The sequence below is a fragment of the Monocercomonoides exilis genome (genome assembly GCF_001643675.1).
Source record: "Monocercomonoides exilis strain PA203 chromosome Unknown scaffold34-1095894, whole genome shotgun sequence".
NCBI lineage: Eukaryota > Preaxostyla > Oxymonadida > Polymastigidae > Monocercomonoides > Monocercomonoides exilis.
The window spans coordinates 487,077-510,114 of NW_027150579.1; the positions used below are offsets into that span (position 1 = coordinate 487,077).

Sequence of the window (23,038 nt, forward strand, 5' to 3'; positions counted from 1 at the left end):
AATAAGGAAAAAAAAAAGAAAAATTATTTTAAACTGAATTATCCCATTTTATGTTCAGTGAATTGATGATATTCTGGTGTTGATCTAAATTTTTTTTGTGCTTTTGTTTTTATTCATTCATTTACTCAAGCATTAACATAATTATCAAAATAATTACGGAGTATTCATTACAAAAACTTCTGAAAAGAAAAGCTGAAAATTCACATATTTTCTTTTTTGTGAAATGAAGAAAAAAAGATAAGCAAACTTTTGAGTTGCAAAAACAAAAACAAAAGCAAAAACATCAATTTTTGAGTTAAAAAATAAATATGATTCTCTTTTTCTCAAACATTTACATCGCAAGCTGATTGTTCATCAAGCAATCCATTAAAATTTTCGTTGAAGAATACTCCAAACAGTCATTTGCAGTAAAAGAAATTATAAAAAACATAAATAAATATATAATATTGAAGCTTCAAAATTCATTTCATCGCATTTCCTTAAACATTCACAAAATAATTTGTAATATATAACGATAATTCAAAATTGAGATGCAGTCTAAGAAAATTCATTATTTCATAAAGGCTGATGATGATCTCTTCGTATCCTTCTTCTTCCATCTTTTCAAAAACCTTCCTTTTCAACTCTCTTCTTTTCCCTTCTTCCACTTCATCCTCTTCCATTCCTTTCAATAGTCTTATAATTTTTTTAAAAAATGATATGCTTTCACATGTCATCCTGTCATTCAACGTTGATCGCTGCATCTCACCCAAAGCCGTATCAACAGCTCCTTCTTTCAGCAAGCAATCAACTTCCCTGAATGTTTCAATTGTCGTTTTTAGAATCAAATGAACGCATTCATCAGAAATTTCTCCGCAATTGTCCTTTGCTGCTCGAAATATCTGAACAATGCAGCTGATAAGCCCAGCAAGTTCTTCATTTCGCAACAGATAATTTTCTAAGGGAAGTGCTAACGAATGAAGCCATCTTACCAAAATATTCTCTTCTTTTGAATCTTTTCCTTTTCTGTCTTCTTCTTTTCCCTTCCAATCCACACACTTTGCCAGCTCTTCCAATTCTCTTGTTGCCTCTCTTGCAAAATGAAGCTTATTCACAATAACTTCCTCCAACTCTCTATTCCTGAATAATAGGGTAATCGAAAACCGCCAAGCCGATTGATACGCAAGTTGTGTAAGATTGTGATGCTCTTGATGATATTGAATAATTTCTTTGATTTCATTTAAACACAATTCTTTTGGCACAGTCTGAAAAAGAGAGAGAGAGAGAATAAATAAAATCAAAAATGAATTCAAAATTATCATACACGATAAACATGAGCTATTCTTAGCGCCAACAAAGCCATTTCCACTTCTTTTCGTGCTTCCTCGTTTTCTTCCTTGTTCAATGCAACTTTCAGAAGGCATTTCACGCAAGTTAATAGCAGACCATCGTTGAATAAATCATATCTTGTACACCAGAATAAATAGCATTCACAAAGATCAACCAATAGTCTTTCATCCTTTCCCTCTTTTTTCTTTCCCTCTTCAACAATCATCCTGATAAATCTTTTCTTCAGGGAAATATCTGAAAAATAATGAAGATCTCTTAATTTTTTCTCATTCTCGTTTCCAACATGCTTCAGCAACATGAGGGATTTTTCAAAAGGATAATTGTTCAATTCAATCAATTTATAATTTTCATCAAATTCTTCTTTCGAGAAAAAATGCTTCAATTCTTCTTTGTCCATATTCTTCAGCATTCCGTTCATCTCCTCCTTCAGCAGACTTTTTTCTTCTTCTGCAAAATCTATTCCAGGAAACATTTCTTTTGCAAAAAAAACCAGAAATAAATTGCAATTTCCCCTCCTTTGATAGAATCAAATGAACACACCAAAACATTCCTCGGTGTCTTCCATCTCCAGTATCTTTTCACAAAGACAGTGCAACCAGAAGGAATCAATATTTTGCCGTTTTCAATAAAACAAAGGAATAAAAAACAGAGTAAATGGTTGAAATATTAAAACCAATAAAAGACGTGAAAAAATCATAGCTCATACCACCCTTTCCTGTTTTGGAATTCAGACAAGAAAATATGGAGAAAAGAAAAGATTTCACAAATTTGAAAAATACTAATGGTTGTCAAGTTCAAAAAAACACTTTTGAATATAAAAATTATTCATCTATAAAATGTGTAAATTAAAGACGTTGCCTGTCGTCGAGTTTCAGAAATTGTATTTATCCCTCATCAAAATGAAAAGAAAGGTGTGGCTGATCCTTTTTGAAATCAAACTTTCGTTCTAGTTTTGATCGAAAATTTCTTCTCAATGGGATTTGTGTCAAAATTTGTTTTTCCAATCACAATATCATAAATAACAAGTGTTCCCTATTTCAACTCATTTTTTTCGAAATCTCTTTGAGTTTAAAATTTTGATCAAATCTCGAACGAAAACATGAATTCAAAAAGGATCAGCCACATAAAAAATGATCGATCAAACACTAAATTAGTCCTTTGCGACAAGGAAATTTTTAGCAGTCTGTGTCGGTCGAAAGGATAAAACTGTGTCGAGATTAATTTTTTTTTTTTTATTATTTTATTTAATTTTTATAAATTAATAAATCACCTTTTTTTTATTTTCTTCTAATAAATTTTAGAGAAAACAAAAAAATAAAAATAAAAATAAAAATAAATAATTTATTTTTAAAAAATAAAGAAAAAAAAATACATTATTTGATTTGATCATATTATTGTTGAAAAAATAACTATTATTATCACGCAGCTTTCGTGAAAGATAATTAATTAGTATGCTTTCAATTGCACCACATGTGCCAACGACAAGTATTTCCATATTTTTGAAATCTCATATTGTTTTTTGTGTGCAAAGCTTTCTGAATTTCCATATCGATTAACATTTCACAAATTGAGCAAAATTCATTGTTTCAAGTTTGTTCTTCTTATTCAATATGAAAAAGTTAAATTTTTCTAAATTCAATAATTTGATTATTGTCAATTAAACGATTTTTGAAAAATAATAACACCTTGGAATTCAATGAAACAAATATATTTAAAAAAATGAATATCAGACCACAGGTTTGACAAATAATTGTACTCCGAAGTTTTCATTCTTTTGTTCAATAATTAAATAATCTGCTTTTGTTCTTTACGAAAAATAAATATTTTTAAATTATAAAGAAATTAATTTTTTTATTTTAAAGTTGAATTGTCGTGAGACAATAGTCACAGAAAAATAAAATGAGTGTGTGTTTTTTTCTCGTCGATGTGAAAGAAAGAGGAATGCACATTTTTTGTTTCTTTGACATTTTTTTATAATAAACTTGTTATTCCTGTTTGCAGACAAATGGTAACTTTCAAGCTGAAAATTTTATGTTCTTTTTGTTTTTCATTATGTCACTGCAATAGACAGAAAAACTCAAATTTTTGCTAATGGCCCTTGAAGATATGGGTGATTCTTTTTGAAAAGTCACAAATGTTTTATTAACAAATAAATCTCAAATTTCATATTTGGCTCAAATTTCTGTTTCCACTCATGAATATTCTTGAAAATGTTTGAAATAGCATCATCCAGAAATAGATTTCATATTAGTGAAGTTTTGTGAATGAAAACAGAAATCTGAGAATAATATGAAAATTTTGATATATTTGAATATTAAACATTTGTGACTTTTCAAAAAGAATCACCCATATGGTATTTTCTGCACAAATTAATATTTGGAAAATATGTTTCCTTACTTAAATTTTTAAAAATTCAGTGAACAATTGATCACAGGCACTCAGAAGACCTGGAAAAATTTATTTATGATACAATGAGAAATGATCAAACAATGTTTGATGAAACGTTTGTGAAGACGACGATGGAGAAAAAATAGAGGAGAAAAGAGAGAGAGAGGAGGAGGAGATTAGCAAAGTTTGGATAAAGAATAAAATATTTAGAAAAGAGATGATTCATTCGGAGCCATCAGAGCATCTTATCTCTGAGAGTGGTTCCACTGAATATATTTTGGGGAGAGATTCAGACAAGATCCCTCAATGGATGCTGGAGAAGGTTGATGATGAGGAGGAAACAAGAAAGCGAACTCCTTCACCATCTGTCTCATCAACTTCAACCACTGATTCAGATTCAACATTTGTTCGATCAGAGAGTCTGTGCCCCACCACTTCATCGATGTCGAATCTGGTGGATGCAATGGCCTGCTCATCACCACATGAGAAGCTGATTGTGGATCTGAGGGATTCACTGTTCATGCTGCTTCATGGGCTGAACAAGACAAAGGAGATGCCTATTGGGACCCTTCAGGAGAGGGAGCAGACAGCTGCTCAAGTTCTGTTCTGGGTGGCCAATCTCGCACTCCACTCCTTTGATGAGATGGAAAATGGATTATCTTCCCTCTCCACTCTGAGTCCTCACATTGTGCTATTCTCTGAGCACATGGTTATCTGCATTGTAACGCACTCTGACTTATTATCTGATGATGACTCAGATTCCTCATCCATCTCTTCGTCAACTGTTGTCACATCTGCAAGTGATGACGAGGAGGATCCTTTGCCTTCTTCAGCTTTTGAGGATGAGGATGACTTCAAAGAAGAGTGCATTAGGGGATAGGCACCAGAGCTGATGAATGGAAAAAAGAAGCATGCGTCAAAAAAGTTAATTTCAATCTCGATCTGGATGAATGAACAGAGATTTTTGATTCTGCAGATCTTATTTCAGAAGCATTAAAAAAAAACTTTTAGGTATTTTTTAACCTTCTGTGAACGCCATTGCTTTTTGTTATACTATTTGTTTATTCTTTAATTCGAACTGCACACAAATGTTAGCATATGATTCAATAATAAGTCAAAAATTATAAGATAAAATATTGAAAAAAATATAACAATAATCTATATTTTCTATTTTAAAAACGCAAATCAGGCAAAGAAAATGGAAAATCTGAGTGAAAACAACAGGCTTTTCATTCCTGTCATACCTTTTCCTTTTCTCTAAATTTGTTGAACAAAAAAAAAACATTAAGTATTTGATAACCCGTTAATAAAAAATTTCATTTTTCTTCAAATTGCAAGTCATTATAATCAAAACAAACAAAAAAATTTTGAATGATATGAACAATATTATTTGTTATGCAATAACTTTCATTCATTTGATTCAACAAAAATAATGAATCGATTAACAAAAACTGAGCAACTTGGTGACATGCTTTCACAAATTTAATGGAACAACGAATATTTCAGGTAAAAAAACACAAATTACGATTTTCATATGATTCAAGTGTGAAAGTTTCATTTCTGATCTTGCGTGATAAGATCATCATTTTTTTTGTTTTTGTATATCAAATTTTCATTTTATTTTTTGAACTCTTCGTTCGTGCTAAGATTTCTAATCAATCATTTAAAGCTTGAATAAGTCACTAACAGAAATTAACAGTTTTTCCTTGGTCTTTCGTTGTAATCTCGGTAAAATTCAACAACAAAAACCCTCCTAATTAAGTGTGAAATTGAACATGCCCTTTGATGAGTCTTCTTTTTTGTACAGTTTATCTTTTTTTGTCAGTTTTACAAAAATATTATAAAGAATTGCAAGATCCATCAATATCATTTCTATTATTGAGGTTAATTTGTTTTCTTCAGCCTTCATAAAAAATAGAAACGGATAAAATAAAAAAAAGCTGAATTGCATTGTTCAAATGGGACAAAATATTTCACTTCAGGCATTTTCATTGAAAAATTATGCATTTTCGATTAACTCTTTAATATCAAAAAGCACAATAAAAATGGGTCTTTTTTTTGACATTCATGAAATGTTGGAAAACTTTTTGTTTTTTTTTCAACGATGCCTGTTGAAGGAAATGAAAATCAAATTTATTTTGAAATTTGATAAAGTTTAATAATGTTATAAGTGAAACAATTTTTTCATGCTTTGTGCATAAAAAGCTTGAAAGTCCATATTTTACCCCAAATTAAAAAAAGTTCGTACTCAAACAAACGTACTATTTCATTTATAAAAACACCTATTTTATTAACGAAATTGTTGTTCTATATATAACATAATTGAAAGTCAATTTCAAAAAAGAAATCATATGAAAAAGAAGATGATGAAGTGTTTGACAAAGTGATCTCCACCGACTGATCTTTCGACGGACTGATCTTTTGACAGACTGATCTCTTTAAGGATCTGTCGATAACCCATCAAAAAATACAATTTTGGTAATTATTCCAGAAAAAATTAATTATTAAATAATGTTGTTTATTATCAAATGCTAAAAGAATTATTTTTTTTTTAAAAATAATGTAGAATAATTTTTAAAAAAAATGAGTTATTTCGAAATATTCTTTGAAAAAATAAAAAAATTAAAAGTTTTGTGACTGTCTTGTCTGTCGACTTATCGAAGTCCTTTGTGAAATGTCGGTCTGTTGCAAAGGCCTACAAACAATTACAGCATTCTTTAAGAATAAAACTTGTTTTTCTTTGAATGCCATGAAAACAATGCAAATGCACAAATGGTTGGCTTGAATCAATTTGTATTCTTTTCCGATTAAAGTTGTGATTTTGTGCAAATTCATCAATCCAAATGCAAGAACGTTCAAATTATTTGTTTTTCAGGTTTATGCCTTCCAGTTTCAGCATATATGCAAAAACGCATAAGATGGGCTGCAATAATAAATTATGTGGTATGAAATCTATTTTGTATTTGAATTTATGATGATTGGATTTCTTTCCTTTTTTTTTGAAGAATTATTCTATGAGCTGGAAGATTCCAAAGAGCAAGTGCAGAAAGTCAAAATTGAAAAAATGAACAAAGAGATGTTAATAATGAATGGAAAAGAATTTAAATTTGCTTTTCAAATTTTGAATTAATGAAATGGAAAAATGAACAGTGAAAAATATATTGTTATCAAAGAATAAGTTTTTTGTTGTCGAAGCACATCAAAAATAACAAAAAAGTTGAATATTATTCTTATTTATTTTTCATTTGTTTCATTCGGATTGAAAGATTCAAGAAAACGATTGTTGAGTTAGAGAATAGAAAAGAAAGCAAAAGCGAAAGCGATTATGAAAGCGTTGAGTGCACACATTACGATTATATATGAACATTCAATATGAGTATTTAATAGAAATATATTTTTCTTCTTTATTTACAAAAATCATGAAAAAACAAACAATATTTGAATGAGATTTCAGAAATCATCCAATATTTTCATGCACATCGCAATCTCACTCGCTAACCTGTCAATCTTTATAGCAATTTATGTTTTTCCGGTGGAAGAAAAGTGAAAGTTAAACCCAAACTTTTTGAATGAACTGCATTTTGCAAGAGAGACATCAAGATAATTGGATGAGTTTGAAAAGTGTGTGGATTGGAAGATGGATAAAGAAGTGATTGAAAAGAGAAGAAAAGAAAGTGGGGAAGAGCATTGTTTGATAAGATGGTATTAAATGCAAGAGTTTTGTTTTGATGATCACTAATCGAGGAAAGAAGAAAACTCTGAGCTAATAAGCAGCATAGTGCAAATATTAAGACTGTCAAAGGATTGCAATTAGGATATAAGTTTTCATTATTTGATATTGACAAGGGAAGCAGCGATCATTGTACCTGTAACAGTTGAAGGCTTATTAAAAGGCGGAGTATTTGGTGCTATTTTGGAGGAAATACAGAGGCTAACAATATGAAACCAATTGTAATGTGAATGCTTGAGGATTTAAGATTTTTCTTCAAAGCGATTGAAAAAAGAGGTGAATAAAGAAAAAAAAGTGAAATGAAAAAAATTGAAAAAGAAAGAGCTTAAAGAACTGGAAGAAGAATGAAACGAATTTTTTATTTCAAGCTTTCATTAACTGTTTAATTTATTTATTTATTTATTTATTTATTTTTTTTTTTGACAAAATAAATGATGATGATAAATCGTCATGAGAAACTTTAAGTTGTTTTACGGGTTTTAAAATTATGAAATGCTCAGAATTATGTGATTGAGTTTTTATCGTTTATTTTTATTTTTGTTTTTTATCATTTCAGAAAATAGATAAAAATAGGTTAAAGAAAATTAATAAATCCATATTTCGTTTATTGAAAATAAAGTGAAACTTGAAAAGCAAAACAAAGACAAAAAGAATTGTGAGCATATGGGGGAAAATACGGACTTTCAAGCTTTCATGAACAAAGCATGAAATAATTGTTTCGCTCAAATCTTTATTTCGCTTTCTCAGATTTCAAAATTAATTTAATTTTCATATCCGAAATCAGGCATCGTTGAAATCAAAACTGAAAGTTTTCCTACATTTCACGAATGTCAAAATACAGAACCATTTTTATTGTGTTTTGTTGTTCTCAAAAAATCTATGAAAAGTGCAAAATTTTTCAATGAAAATGCATGAAGCAAAATATTTTGCTCCATATCACTTTTTCTTTCTCCACAAATCTTTTTTTATGATCTTTCTCAAGAGAATTTCAGTTTTGTTCTTCTTTTCTATGAATGCATTCTGAAATCAGTGCTCAGGATTACATTGATCCTCCACAGCAGTTTGACCTCTTCTCCATGGATTTCTTCAATCCATGAAGCTGCAACCCCTCTTTTCTTTTTTTGGTTGTTACGCATTCTTCAGGTACTTTCCCTTATATGCAAACAATCATTGCAGTTCAATATAAGATTGAACTGGAGTTAGGATGAGAAAGAAAATTTGTCTTTAAAAATCAGAAACGGGAAGGAAAAGTTGAAGCGCTCGCTTGTCAAGCCACAGGAGCTATGAATTTTCAACAGTTAATGTATTCTACTGAAAACATAGATTTTCAAGTTGTCACAATAATGAAAAACAACACATCTCAGGTGAATACAGAAAAAGTCACGTTGTATTTTAATCATGCGGATGTTCCACATTCGAACAATAGAAATTCCGCAATTCCTGTTCAATTAATGAAATGAACTCGACAAATCAGTTGCATTTTCTTTACCAAGTGTGAAATGCAAAACCACTTTTTCACAAAACAAAACGTGAATTTTGGTCTTTTCCTTTTAAACTTGCTATTTCCTCAATCAACTTCGTTGAACTTCAGTAATGATACGAATAAAACATGGAATGTTATTCTGGAAAATAAAATATAAAAATTTTGAGGTTTTAATGATAGATTTTTTTCAGCAATCTTATGAATAAAATAAACAAAAATATTTCAAAATTATTTTCGAACAAACCAAAAAATTTTCCTTCGAGTAACATCAAATGAGACAGCCTTTCGATTCGTTATCTGACATTTCTTTTTGGAAGTGAATTTCATTTTTTTTTGAAATAAATGGAGAATGAAAATTTTCAAAAGAAAAATTTTAGATTATTCACACAAAGAAACAAAATAATTGACATTTCTGGAGATTAACAGATTATTCTGTATTTTTGCTTAATATTCTCACATTTTCGAATCACTGGCTTGTGTGACGTCAGTGACAGAAGTGACATCCAGTGGCATATTTAATTCCCAGTTTCACTGATCTCGTCACAAAACCATTATTGACTTTGTTCTTCCATCGTTATTCTTTTTTATTTAAATTCCAAAAATATTTATTTCATTAAAAAAGAAATTAATAATTAATGATAAACATTATTCCATAAAAATATTCGAAACAATGAGGAAAATTAAATTGGATTTCCAAAAAAAATTATTTACGATCAAAAGACAATTGTGAAAAAGTCGATCACCAGTGTCACAAAGTGGCAAAATTTGTCACATGTCGCTCAGGACTACAATCAATGTTCATTCCAAATGTGACATTCTTTTTGAGAAGTTGAGAACGTTTAATTAATCAATTAGTGTTGATCAATCCGTTCCCATATTAAATAGAGAATAATATATTATTTTATTTGAAAGCTCGTATTTAAAATTATTGTGCTGCAAAAAGGATGACATGATAAAAGCTTATTTATTTGTTGTCACATTCACTTCTAAAAATCACTGTTATTGAACGAATTGAGGCAAATGATTAATTTGTTCATATTTATATGTTTTCATTTTTTTTTTTTTTTTTTTTTTTTTTTTTTTTGAAGGGATTCTTCATTTTTCCTAATTTATATATTAAAACCTAAAAAGAGAAATATTAAATATCTTGGAAAATAATTTGGTAATTTTTAACTTTTGATAGTTTCACTGTTAACTGTTCAAAGATTGTAAATTTCTGTCAAAAAGTTACATATATTTAACAATTAACGATGAGTGAACGAAAAAAACGAAGCCCAAATTACAACTTCTCAAAATAAGCTCATTTATATTGTTAAATCAAGAAATTATTTGCTTCTTTTTTCAGATTCAAATCATGAATAACATTTCCAATCGTTTTTGCTTCAATAAATATCTTTCAATCATCTTTTTTTTTCTTCTTCTTTTCTCGCTCAAATGAACTCTGTTCTTTCTTTTCATGCGCATAAAAAAAAGTGAGCTTAACTGGTTGATTTGACATTGTGATTGGAATACGGATATCGTATTTATGAAGCCGACAGAGCTGCTTGCTTGTTTGTTGGCTTATCTGAAAAAGAATCTTGCGACCTGGACAATTCAACAGTCGTCTCTTCGCTATTATTTTTTTTTGTCTTCAATATCCTTAACTTTTCTCAACAATAGTGTGTAAGAGAAACGAAGCGAAGAAGGCAGCAGGGGATAATTATTCATCGTTAGCAGCAGTGCTTTTCATCGAAATTTCTGAAGCACAGGATGCGGCTACTTCATAAAAGTTGGTTGCAGCAATTGACAACATCAAGTTGTTGCTGCGAATTGTTCAAAATGAAGAAGGCTGAATAAAAATAAATTTATAGAAGTCAATATTGAGAGCATTAAAGAAGCTGTGGAGATATGTTGTTACGTAGTGGGCAATGCTTCATGGGTGTGTTGTGTATGTTCACGATGTGAATCATTCTGCGAAGCTTTCTGTTCCACTGGTAATAGTACAGCTTCCTTCGCTTACAGCGTCAGTGATTCCATAGTCGGGATGCAAGCTGATCTTTGCGGAGGCGGATGTGTATGTTCATTCTTCAATCTATGATCTATTTGATCCGTCGCTTTAAATATGGCGATCACTGCAGTCTAGGCGTGTGGTGGTGAAGCTGGCCGAGGAAGTGATGAGAGAAGTAATTGGAGAATGTGATGAAGGGAAGAATTAGGAGGTAGCGCTGGAGGCGGAAAGGTCGAAGACAGAAGATAAGATTCTTCCGATTATAGAAGTAATTGTTTTGATTGTGCTTGAGAAGCGAGGAAATGAAGAATTAGAGGGAGGAGAAGAATTTGAAAAAGAAGAAATAGGAGGAAAATGAAAAGACGAAGTACGTGGAAGTGAAGCAGGAGCAGAAGAAGAGTGAAACTGTGCAGAAGGTGATTATTCACTTGGTTAAACTGTTCCTGAAGGAATTTGCGGAGGAACAGATGTCTTGGGAAGTTTGTTCATGAATTGTTCATGGGAGATGCGCTGTTGTTCTTCCTGCACTGCGACACGTTACTGTTTGAAGGGTGTTCTGTTGCAGCAGCCGAAAATAGAGAGCGAATATTTCCTGATAGTATTGTTCCGGATGTTCCGGAAATGCTCCAACAGTTAACTTGAAGGGATTTCTGAGAAGAAGATCAAGATGTTTTTTTGAGGAATTTGAGTGATTGAAGTCGGAGAAGGGGGAGACCGACGCATCTGCGTTTCTGGTTTTTCCGCCGAACAACTTCCTGGTGGAAGCAGCCACGCGAAAAAAGGCGATAAAAGCTCTGCATGATTTCATATTTTGTTTCGATTTATCTTTTTCTTCATATTCGTTATCAGGGGGCTTGCATTAAGATCACGTCTATCAAATGGAGTCTCTTCTGAGTGAGTTCAATCCACGAACGTCACACCAGCTGTTGCTACGAAACTTTCGAGATGCATCCCGGCTGTCTGGATGCTGTCTGCCATTGTTCGCTTCTGTTCCGGAGGCGCGCCAGCAAACAACTTTTTCGCGCTATTCCTGCAGCTGCAAGATGTGCTTGTTTCATCCGACAGATAAGTGCTTCTATCGCCCTCAGAGAACAGAACAGCTGCGAAGGCAGTGAGCCGGAACCTTGCGCTGATGAAGCCTGAGCTGGACGATCAAGTGCAGGTGCTTTCGGTGGTATCGGCGGGGGTGTTTGCAAAGGTGTCGGAAGGGGCAGGGCTGAAGCGGTGAGTGGAGACTGTGCAGTCTGCAATGGGGAAGAAAGAATGGCTGCGAGTTTTGTTACGGATGGCGCAGCTGCTGGAAGAGCTGGTGGGGCTGCGACTGAGGAGGGACAAGGTGGAAGTGGAGAACTGCTTTGGGATACTGCTGTGGGACGGACAATGAGTGGTTTTGCTTCATGCGGGAATGGCGTAGCAGAGGGATGGAGAAGGGGGAGATTTCTTGCCATGCATCATCAGTATCTGCTTCTTCAGCATAGCACAAGAAGGTTCCGAACAAGAAAGAGATGATGATTGACGTTGTGTACCAGTCTTTTTTATGAACATTGAATATAATCGACATTTTGATTTCGCAGCCTAAATCGTCATCCGCGATGTAATCTTCTTCGAAACCTTTAACTTTTTCTTCTTGTTTCATTTAAATCATCTTTTTCTTATTGCCCACGTTTTCTTTCAAAGAATTTCTTGAAAGGAGCAAATATTTCTCTAATTTTGAAAACGTGTGGTTTTTTAATATACATAAAAGAATAATATGCACTTTTGAGAGAAGAAGAAAAACAAGATGAGAAAGATGAGGAAGAAGATGATGATAGAGGAATTTGTCTGTCTTCTTCTTGTTGCATTGGAACAGAAGCACTGCTGCTTGGATGCTCAAAATGAGGCTGACTCCCGACATCCAATGCATATGAAGCAGATGATGGTGAAAATGGTGAAGAAGGAGAAGGAGAAGAAGACGGAGAAGAAACCATATAATTCGTAAAAATAATGCTTGAAATGGATTGTTCCCGAGAAAGGCACTCGATAAAAATAAGGCTGTTGTATGTGAGAAAAATAATTAAAAAAATACAAAAAAATAATTGTTATAAGTTTAACATTGAATATAAAAATTTCCTCAAATGGACACACCTGTCCTTTCTGTCGCAAATGCAGAGGATTGTCCAATCACCGATGCTGTCATTCTCCTTTTCCATTGTTTCCCTGTGCTCCTTTCTCCATCATCCTTAATTCCCACATAAATATCCTTCTTTTGACACCATCATCCACATTTTTTTTCAGAAAAATTTTTTTCTTCATTTTTATCTTTCCAAGAGCTGTCTAATTGTTGGCATTCTTCTTTTCATTCTCATCAAAATGATTTTCCGTCGGATTAATTTTCCAGCACCTCTCCAAAATGAATTCAGAAAATCTTCAATTCTCATTTGCTAGTTGTATATCGGAATCCAGTTCCCTTCTAATGTTCTCCTCAGAAAAGTAAATGAATTGTCATTTATATAATTTGTCAGATTCTTGCACTCTGAGAAGATAACAAATAAAAATATCTTCAAAATGAACAAGAATAATAAAAAATACATACATCATAATTTTCATATGTTGTATTGGAAAATACATTTATTTCAAAGATGCTTTTTTTAAAATCATCTTGCCCATTCTATCGTCATGCCTCGCTGTCACTGACTCTTGAAACCACGTGAAATATTATCTTCTATCTCGCATAAAATGTTCATATCTCTTCTCTTTTCCGGTCCACAAACTTTCAAGGAAAAAAAGATAACTGAACGATCAAATTTGCCATAGCATTTTTTAAAACACAATGAAAATTTTTATTAAATCAATCGACTGCACGTTTTCAAATTCCAAAACAATCTCACAAGCAATTTTCATACAAATTTTTTAATTAATAATTACAACCACAAAAATAATTACTTATTGAAAGATCAACGATGCAACGATTTTATGATCCCATAAAAAATCACCCATATTTTGTGCATGAAGAGAGTGGAACAAAATTTTTTAATCAAGCAATTTCTTTCTATATTATCTCGAAAACTGATATTTGTTTCTTTTTGGAAAAAAAGTCGAAAGCTTTCGCTTTTCATCAAACAAATAATCATTAAATATGAAAAGACAGGAAACATTAATTTTCCATTTTCATTTGAATAATGCTATTTATGGAAATTTATTTTAAGTCGTCTTTGAAAAATAAGAATCAAATTTGTTGATTTCAGTTGAATTGTCAACTTTTATTTGGAATTCACTAATTTCAAAAATTGTTATCAAAATGTTTTCAGTGTACTTCAATTTTGTTACTTCAACTTCTTTTTCATATATGTTATTTGTAAATATGTTTCATATTTCAGTGAGGAAACGAATTTTCATATTATTTCATCTATTAAAAAACATTTGCTAAAGAATATTCTTGTTTTTTCATGTTTAATTATAAATTTATGACCATGTAAATATTCATATTTCATTGCTCATGAAAACTGAACGTTCTCCAAAAAGCTTTCCTCATTGAACAAGAAGAGATGATGGAAAAAATTAAACGCTTTGAACATGCTGGTTTTTTGTTTAGGTGTGATGATATTAAAAACTCAGAAAAGTGTTCATTTCTCCTTTTTTTGATCAAAAAATGATTCAAGTCGCAAACCACTTTCTTTCATTAATATATCTCTTGCGTTTCCATTCCATCTCATTAGAGTTCATCATCTGAAAAAATCATCCTCTTTGTTTTCTTATCACTTAAAAGTGACTTTTTTTCTCAGCTGACAAACATTTTTTTTCAAATGAAGATGCTTGTCTGTGTTCTCAATGCAGCGCGGAAGACATCTCTTCGTCCATCCCTTCATCTGCAGCAGTTCTTAGGCTCACTTTGCTATTCCGAAAGAGGAAAAGCTAAGATAATTCAGCATGGGATGAGCAGTTGTCATCATCTTCATTCAACGCTCATGAAATTGACCCTTCAGATGCGTCTGTCATTGTGGTATCATCTGCATCGCATCAGCTATGTGCAACATCGAGATGCGGCTGAGGTGTTCGCGAAGTGCAAGAAATCGGAATTGAGAGAGTTGAAGAGGCTGCGGGGATATGTTGTGTGTACTCACGATGTGGTGCTTTCGAAAATACATTCAGTTCTGCTGGTGGCACCGCTTCCGTCACTTGCAGCACAGGTTGGGATGAAGTCTGGGAGCAATCGGATCTTTGCTGCTAAGGATGTGAATGCGCTCTCTTTGATTTTCAACCAACTTGATCCATTTCTGATTCATACAAAAATAGTTCAGCTGATGTCTCAATCTCCGCAATTGATGAGCATGGTGGTGAATTTTATGACGGAGCAATGGGGCAAAGTGCACAATGGTGTGAAGTGGATGAGATAGCGGAGAAGGCACAGAATGTGTTGGGTAAAAAAATGGAGAATGAGATTCTGTCTCCAGCAGCGATTGCGCTGGCAGTGCTGGAGAAGCGCTGAGAGGCAGAGGAAGGAGGAGGGGAGGTAAAGAAGATGAAGTGCTAATCTATTAAATATGGAATTATGAGTGCGAATAGCAAGTGGAAACTGGTGGTTTAGGGATGAAGATTGCTTCAACATTTTTGTTGTTTTTGGTAAAAAGAAGGCAGCCCATCTTTGACTTCGTTGATTTTGCAGTGGGGGCTGTGCAAAAAAGCGAAGAGAAGTGAACAGCAAGCATGAGGATGACAGCGTTGTGATATTTAGATTGTGTATTAGTTAAAAGAGAATATCGAGAGAATAAGGAACAAATGGAATGATGTATGAGAAGCAAAAAGCTATGGAAAAAGAAAACAAGCTGAGGAGGAGGAGGAGACGTTGGAGAAGGAATAATGTCTGTGATTCATTAATGATTGGAAAAGAACGGTTCTGGATCCTGTGGCGGAAGTTGTGGAAGAAGAATATACAAAACTGCCCGGAAGATAATGAAAAATGTGGAGAAGAAATGAACATACTGATTGGGCAGTTAGGAGGGAAAAAACAAACGATCGTGGAAAAGAAAGAAACAATCAAGGAGGAGATTGAGAAGCGAAAGACGATGTTTGCGCAAAAGAAGTCGGAACAGAAGAAGAGCGAGATTGTTCGACGGGTGTGAATCCACAGAATAGAGAATTCCGAGAAGGATCCTTTGAAGGAATGGTCGTTTTCAAGATTTCTTCAGGAAGACTTAATAGAGTCTTTCAATTTCTCATGAAATTTTAATGAATGGAATTAATACAATTTTTGTGATATGAAGGTTTCAATTTATATGAATTGATTCTTTCATTTTTCACAGTTGAAAATAAAAGTTTTATTGTTGTCATGAATTATCAAATAAAAAAGTCGATGAGAAAAAAAGGATTTGATGTTTAATAATACCAAAAAACAAAATACTATAAAAAATTGAAAGAAATCGAAAATTCAAGAGATGAATATACATGGAATAACAAATACAAAATAGAAGGATATTATTTGGAATTCACCAAAGATTTTGGATGAAAATGTTTGTTTGGCCATTAACTGCTCATTTCTTGTTCATTGCTTTCACTTTTGCTTTTGGATTTCTTCTTCTTCACAACAACAATAACTATCACAATAACGACAACTGCAATAACAACGACCACTATCGGAACAACAATTGCCACAACTGTTCCTGCATTTGTTTTCTTTTTATCTTCTGTTGCTAGATCGTTTTTTGGATTATTGTGTTTCTTGACATATTTTTCAACAACATCGATTGGTTCTGATTCAAGATTTACAGCTGCCTTTATCCATCCAGCAGATGATTCGCCGTAATCGTTCGCGAACTCAAATGCATCTTCTTGTTGGCAAAATTCTTCGATATCAGGGGCAGAAATGAATAGAGATGTTGATTTTGAGCCAGCTGTATTTGAACCATCAATGTACAAATTATTAGTTGCTGGAAGCTGAAGATTCGATGTTGTTTTGGGCATTTCGATGACAATCGCTCCAGATACTCCTTCCGGTGCTGAACACGATTTGAATGTGCATTTGCTTGTTCGACCAATGGCAACTGTTGATTCCTCATTCCTCAAATTAATACGTAACCCTGCTGCATACCCTTTCTCTGATTTCACTTCACTTAATTTAAGTCCATCAACAGTAATCTTTGATTTTTCATTATGATAGTCAGCAATCTCAATAGCTGCTTTAATTTGAACGTTCACTTTGTTTATCTCCACTTCGTTTATCTCCACTTCCGTAACAGCGTCTATTTCAAAGGGGTCAACGGAAAACGAAGAAAATATACGTTCATCAGTACATGTTACTGAATCCATTTTCAAAAAAGCTCCCGATGCATGAACAAGAGCCACATTAATTTCAGAGTTTCCATATTGCGGACGTTTGAAGTTGCAATTGCTGATTGTCAGAAATCCACTATCACCGAATGATCCAATCAAAAAGAAATAAGCTCCTGATTGATCACCGTAAGAATTAAGTGTGGTTGGAAAATGAAATATCAAATATTTAAATACTACTGTTTCTAAACAAGTGAACAAATGGTAATTTAGATGCACATCGCAGTTTATTGCAACTTCAGTGTTACCACTTCCATCACTTTTCCATCCTTCAATAGTGATTCCTTTGCTCTTTTTCAGTTCCATCTTTTCTGCGATTTGTGGAGCGGAATCGTTAACAACTCTTTAGGAACAAGCGCTGTCGTCTCCAAGTAAATTATAAGCACTGTTCAAAGAATGCTTTTCCTGACCGATCTCCAAGCCGCTGTTTTTTTCATCCCCGTTTATTTTCACGTAGGCAACTGCAGAAGTCGATGTCAATAAATACTCAGAGTGAATAAAAACTACTGTCAAGAGATAAATCAGATTGCTCAACATTCCAGATAATGTTCTTTTTTCTGTTTTCCAACAGATCAACACACCCTAAAAATGAACAACAACTTTCCACAAACTATGGCTTGTTGTAGCTTTCGAATTTATGGTAACCTTGAATAATAATATTTCTTCAACATATGCAAAAATTATTCAAAATTGTCGTTGAAGCAAAAGAAATATATCATGATAATTAAAGCAACAAGTTCTTTATCGCAAAATGAAAGACAGGAAAGATCAGTTTTCTGAAAATCACCTTATTAAAGGAAAATAATATCAATTCGAAAAAATTATTAATTAATTTGCTAGAGATAACTTATGAGATTGCAATATTCACCGAAAAGAAAATTTAAAATCAGAACTTTGTTCACAAATCATTTATTTTTGTGTTTGAAATGAATATGTGTAAAACAAAATTTCAAATTTTCCAAACAAAAATTTTTATATCACTTTCAAATAGAAATTTGTATTTTTGAATCGGGTCATAGGTTAGTGTCTTTATTGGCAACTTTTTTTCATTGGCACATTTTTTCAATTTCCTTGTGTAAGATATTATTTGATATTAGAAACAAAGATTATTTGCACAAACAATTGTTTTTGTCATCAATGAATGAACAAATGTGCTAATTTGATTTCAGGGCAACAGTTCTCTTCGTAAATGAAATTATCGTTTGAAAATAACATGATAGATTGTTTTTTTACATATAGAATAAACAAAAATTCATTTAGCCAAATACTACCTATATGGGGAATTCTTTTTGAAAAGTCGCAAATGTTAAATTTTCAAATAAAAAAATTTTTTTTCGTATTTTTCTCAAAATAATGTTACCACTCATGAATCTTCTTTAGAATGTCTGAAATAGGATTATCTAGATATTGATTCCATGTTTGTGAAGTTTGGTGCATGTTTACAAAATTTTATGAAAAAATGTGAAATTTTTGATTAATATCAATATTAAACATTGACGACTTTTCTTAAAGAATGACCCATATCAAAACTTGAAATGTCTTTTGGCTGCTTAAAATGGACTTTTTTTGGTCATTTCCCAATAAAATAGATTTGTTTTTTAAATGATCATTAAAAAAAAAACATACAGTGATAGCTGTTCAAAATGACAGGGATTTTACCAAAGTGTGAAGGACATCATCACTGCGCAAGGAAAAAAAAGGAAATTGTGACAGACGTTATCAAAATTGAAGCAAAGTGTGGAACAAACCTGACAGTGAAGAAAACAAAAGAATTGGTTTGTAAAATATTTATAATTTCAAATTATTTGATCCTATTTAGATTGAAAATGCGATTGAAGATGAAGATTCAGAGATTTCAGTAGATGCTTCACCAAAAAAAGAAATATCAAAATCTACAGCTTATTCCTTCTTGCGAAATCAACCCAAATTGAAATCACAAAAGCTAAAAATTTTGTATTCAAAACGTCTCGCAGCATCTTGTCAGGACATTTTGAAACCTTGGTACGAAATGCTTCATGATTTGCATTCAAAATACAAATACCGAAGGGAGCTAATCTTTGATGTGGATGAAACATCACTAAGATTATCTGATGGTCACAAAAAACTTGTTGCAACATCCTCGGAGTCTCCATCAGCCTAATGCCTTACTCCTTCGAGAGTGCGAAACTCTACGCTTGTGGCTGCTGTTGTCTCGGATGGTTTTTCTTTGCCCACAATTGTGCTTTGGCCGATTTCCAACATTCCGGAAGAGTTGACTCCTCTTCTATCTCCTTCGCTTGATGTGTGGAGCAATACTAACGGTTGGACGAACTTTTCTCTATTCGAACATTACTCTTTGATTGTTCTGCTTCAACAAATATTGGAAAGAAAGAAAAGGCGAGATATAATCTGGTTGACAGACGAATTGAACAAAATAACTCATTCCAAATGCTTAGTTCACTTTTTCTAATTATTTAAAAATTATTATCATTTAGCGAGACTTCATCTATCATGATCGATTAATATTAAGAAAAAACAAATAAATAATAGGTGCAATCATTGAAATAATTTGTTCTTTCGTGTATCTGTTCATATAGCTTTCAAATATTAATGTATTCTGTTGTTTGCTTGTGCATTTTTAATTGTAATTTATTTTCAATAAGAAAAATTTCTTTATTTCAAATATTTGTTTACAAAATCACAAATTAATTTTTAATGTCTTTGCTTGGGAACTGCGCTGACAAGAAAAGAATATATCGCCTTGAAAGTACTTGAATAATCATTATATAGCTTGTTCATGGTATAAATAATATTGATATTTGGAATTTTAATTTTTAATTGATAAAAATAATATTTTGTATTCGGTCTTGGATCTAAACATCACAGAAACGAAATGACTGAAAAAGTTTATTATTCATTTTATTAAAGGAAATGAATTCAAATTCAATTTATAAAATTTGCTTCAAACGCAATTAACAGATAGAATGAATTTCAGATATTGTTTTCAAAAGATAAAGTGATAATATTTAAATGGCTGGATATTTCAAAGAGTTGCAGTGTGCATACATAGAGGAGTTCATTGTGCCTTTGCATTACATAAGACTGAGGAGATGATAAAAGAAGATGATGAGAGGGTAAATAAATGAAAAAACGATGATTTTTGATAGCTTTCCAATTTCATTATCTTTTTATTCTTGAATATTAAATTCAAGTCGAATTGATCATTAATTTTTTCCCTTTTTAAATAATTTTTCAAAACAAAAGGTTATCCAGGAAATGCAGAAGGTAGTTTTTTCTGTTTGGCTTTGATTGAAACGTTCGTGTTTATATAATTGATGAAACTCATTTTATGAACGTTATATTGTCATTTCATTTTGACAATAAAACATGTGTTGGTTTTATTTCAAAACAGCTTATGAAAAAAACAAATGAAACGAAAACATGATTGAGATTTCTTCAATCCTTTATATTAATAAACTAGGTTTCAAGAAAAAAATGTGAATGTGAACTCATTGCACTTATCTCTCAGCAATTTCAAAAGTTCACATTTTTAACAATAAGATTGAAAATTAGCGAAACAATCAAATACAACAAAAAACTCAGAATTTACTGTTGAACAAAAGATATTGGAAAAACTACATTGAAAGCATCAGCAATCGTACCATTTCTTAACAAGTTAACAACTTTTAATGCTCAACTTTTCATTACTCAACTCAAAGAATGAATCAATCAATAACCCATTTCTCTGCAATTCTTCTTTTCCTTTCGAAATATCTGAGTCAGGCTTCTTTGAATCTCAACAAGTTTTTTGATCATCGATTAATTGAAATTCAGCAAATCACACAGCACATCCAGCCCTCTATTGCAAAGCTCCTTTGCTTCTATTTCTTTTCCTCCTTTCTTTTCTCCTTTCTCTCTCTTCCAATCCTTTATCTTGTCAGCTCTTCCTGTTTTATTCTTGCCTTTCGAATATAATGAATATGATAGACAACAACGTGTTTTCAATTTTTATATATGAATAATATCTTATTGAAAACTCTCAAGATGATAATTGCTCAAGTTGCATCAGGTCATGATGCTCCCTATGATATAAGATAATATCTTTGATTTCGTTCTGAAAAAGTTCACTTTTTTCTTCAATCATAAAAATGAAATATATAAAATACGTTAGAAAAAGAAAAGCAAAAGAAAAGAAAAAGAAATTAATTAATTAATACTATTTCACGAATTTTAAAGATGCAACCCAACGCCAATAAAGCTATTTTTTAATTTTTTAGTGTTTTTTTGTTTTCCTCTTTTTTCATCCCAACTTTTAGAAGACAGGGTTCACAAAATGAAAATAATTTCGTGGAATCCAAATGGTTCAATAAAAAATAGAATTCGTAAAGGATAATTTATAGCGTTTCATTTTTTCTATCTTCATTTTTCTTTTTATATTCCTTTTTTCTCAATTTTTCGACAATATTCATTCATATTTTTTTTGAAATCGAGAATTCGAAGATTCTTCTATCAATATCATATTCACTATATTGAAATGTCAAATGCACTTCAGAACAAAAATAGAACTCAGCGAAAATGATATTCAAATTATTATCTTTTGGAGAATGTTCAATATGACTTTCACGTGTTAGTGCAATTAAACAATAATAATTACAATACATCAAATGTTGCATCTATTTTTTCAGTCATTTCGTTTCTGTGATGTTTAGATCCAAGACCGAATACAAAATATTATTTTTATCAATTAAAAATTAAAATTCCAAATATCAATATTATTTATACCATGAACAAGCTATATAATGATTATTCAAGTACTTTCAAGGCGATATATTCTTTTCTTGTCAGCGCAGTTCCCAAGCAAAGACATTAAAAATTAATTTGTGATTTTGTAAACAAATATTTGAAATAAAGAAATTTTTCTTATTGAAAATAAATTACAATTAAAAATGCACAAGCAAACAACAGAATACATTAATATTTGAAAGCTATATGAACAGATACACGAAAGAACAAATTATTTCAATGATTGCACCTATTATTTATTTGTTTTTTCTTAATATTAATCGATCATGATAGATGAAGTCTCGCTAAATGATAATAATTTTTAAATAATTAGAAAAAGTGAACTAAGCATTTGGAATGAGTTATTTTGTTCAATTCGTCTGTCAACCAGATTATATCTCTCCAAAGAAAAGAATGAAATTAACTTATGAGAGATGTTTGCTATTCATTGATTCACATAGCTCTTATGCAAACCCTATAATCTGGTGAAAATTTGTGGAATTAAATGTGGATGTCATCACATTTGTTCCTCACACTCCACATATTTCGCAAGATCTCGATAGAGGTGCGTTTGCTGTTCATAAATCAATTTCATATTCATCAATAGAAATCCAACAAACTTCAACCGTTTCTTCCAACAGAAAGGCTTCAGCAGACAACATTCGCACCATTAGTCATTAAGAATTCATTTGATGCAAGTGGCGTTTTTGATAAATCGTCAGAACCAGTTTTTCGAAAACTGCAAAAACACTTGTCATTTTCTTAACCAGTCACACAAATCGTTATGATTTGAACGGAAAACTGCTCACAATAAAAGATTTCTTGGAAAAGTGGGAAGAAGGAATTATTATTCGAACAAATACGAAATGTTCTGAAGCCGAAGAGAAAACAGAAAACATTGAAGAAACTCTTCCATTAAAGTCAAAGAAGAAAAGATTTTATCGAAGAATCTTGGATAATTACATCGAAAATATCAAAGAAGAAAATTCAACAAATCAAAGTTCAGGAAAAAGCAAAATAAAAAGGCTATTTGATCCAAGTCTTGTTCATTTTAGCT

At 31.7% G+C, this 23,038-nt stretch overlaps 5 protein-coding genes across 5 annotated transcripts; 2 read left to right on the top strand and 3 right to left on the bottom strand.

Moving 5' to 3' along the window:
- Nucleotides 1–187: 187 nt before the first annotated feature.
- Nucleotides 188–2,109, bottom strand: MONOS_17859 (uncharacterized protein). Its single transcript, XM_067870820.1, has 3 exons — nucleotides 1,870–2,109; nucleotides 1,304–1,803; nucleotides 188–1,244 (listed from the first exon to the last, which is right to left on the bottom strand). The coding sequence occupies exons 1-3, from the start codon at nucleotides 1,892–1,894 to the stop codon at nucleotides 480–482; spliced, it is 1,290 nt and encodes a 429-aa protein (XP_067724140.1). The 5' UTR covers nucleotides 1,895–2,109; the 3' UTR covers nucleotides 188–479.
- Nucleotides 2,110–3,934: 1,825 nt separating this feature from the next.
- MONOS_9146 (uncharacterized protein) lies at nucleotides 3,935–4,597 on the top strand (the record flags this gene model as incomplete). Its single annotated transcript, XM_067879614.1, has 1 exon — nucleotides 3,935–4,597. One exon carries the CDS (start codon nucleotides 3,935–3,937, stop codon nucleotides 4,595–4,597), a length of 663 nt encoding a protein of 220 aa, XP_067724141.1.
- A 7,249-nt stretch (nucleotides 4,598–11,846) lies between these two features.
- MONOS_9147 (uncharacterized protein) lies at nucleotides 11,847–13,106 on the bottom strand (the record flags this gene model as incomplete). The annotated part of the gene is made up of 3 exons (XM_067879615.1): nucleotides 11,847–12,357; nucleotides 12,655–12,948; nucleotides 13,042–13,106. 3 exons carry the CDS (start codon nucleotides 13,104–13,106, stop codon nucleotides 11,847–11,849), a joined length of 870 nt encoding a protein of 289 aa, XP_067724142.1.
- A 1,593-nt stretch (nucleotides 13,107–14,699) lies between these two features.
- On the top strand, nucleotides 14,700–15,382 carry MONOS_9148 (uncharacterized protein; the record flags this gene model as incomplete). The annotated part of the gene is made up of 2 exons (XM_067879616.1): nucleotides 14,700–15,094; nucleotides 15,190–15,382. 2 exons carry the CDS (start codon nucleotides 14,700–14,702, stop codon nucleotides 15,380–15,382), a joined length of 588 nt encoding a protein of 195 aa, XP_067724143.1.
- Nucleotides 15,383–16,416: 1,034 nt separating this feature from the next.
- Nucleotides 16,417–17,526, bottom strand: MONOS_9149 (uncharacterized protein; the record flags this gene model as incomplete). The annotated part of the gene is made up of 1 exon (XM_067879617.1): nucleotides 16,417–17,526. The coding sequence occupies one exon, from the start codon at nucleotides 17,524–17,526 to the stop codon at nucleotides 16,417–16,419; it is 1,110 nt and encodes a 369-aa protein (XP_067724144.1).
- Between the last annotated feature and the right edge of the window lie 5,512 nt (nucleotides 17,527–23,038).

Bases quoted from the DNA above. Each gene is read 5' to 3' on its own strand.
- MONOS_17859 (XM_067870820.1), bottom strand. From the start codon at position 1,894: ATGGAAGACACCGAGGAATGTTTTG. The intron at 1,804-1,869 runs GTGTGTTCATTT...TTTTTGCAAAAG, and splicing joins AGACACCGAGGAATGTTTTG to AAATGTTTCCTGGAATAGAT. The intron at 1,245-1,303 runs GTATGATAATTT...TCTCTTTTTCAG, and splicing joins GAATAGCTCATGTTTATCGT to ACTGTGCCAAAAGAATTGTG.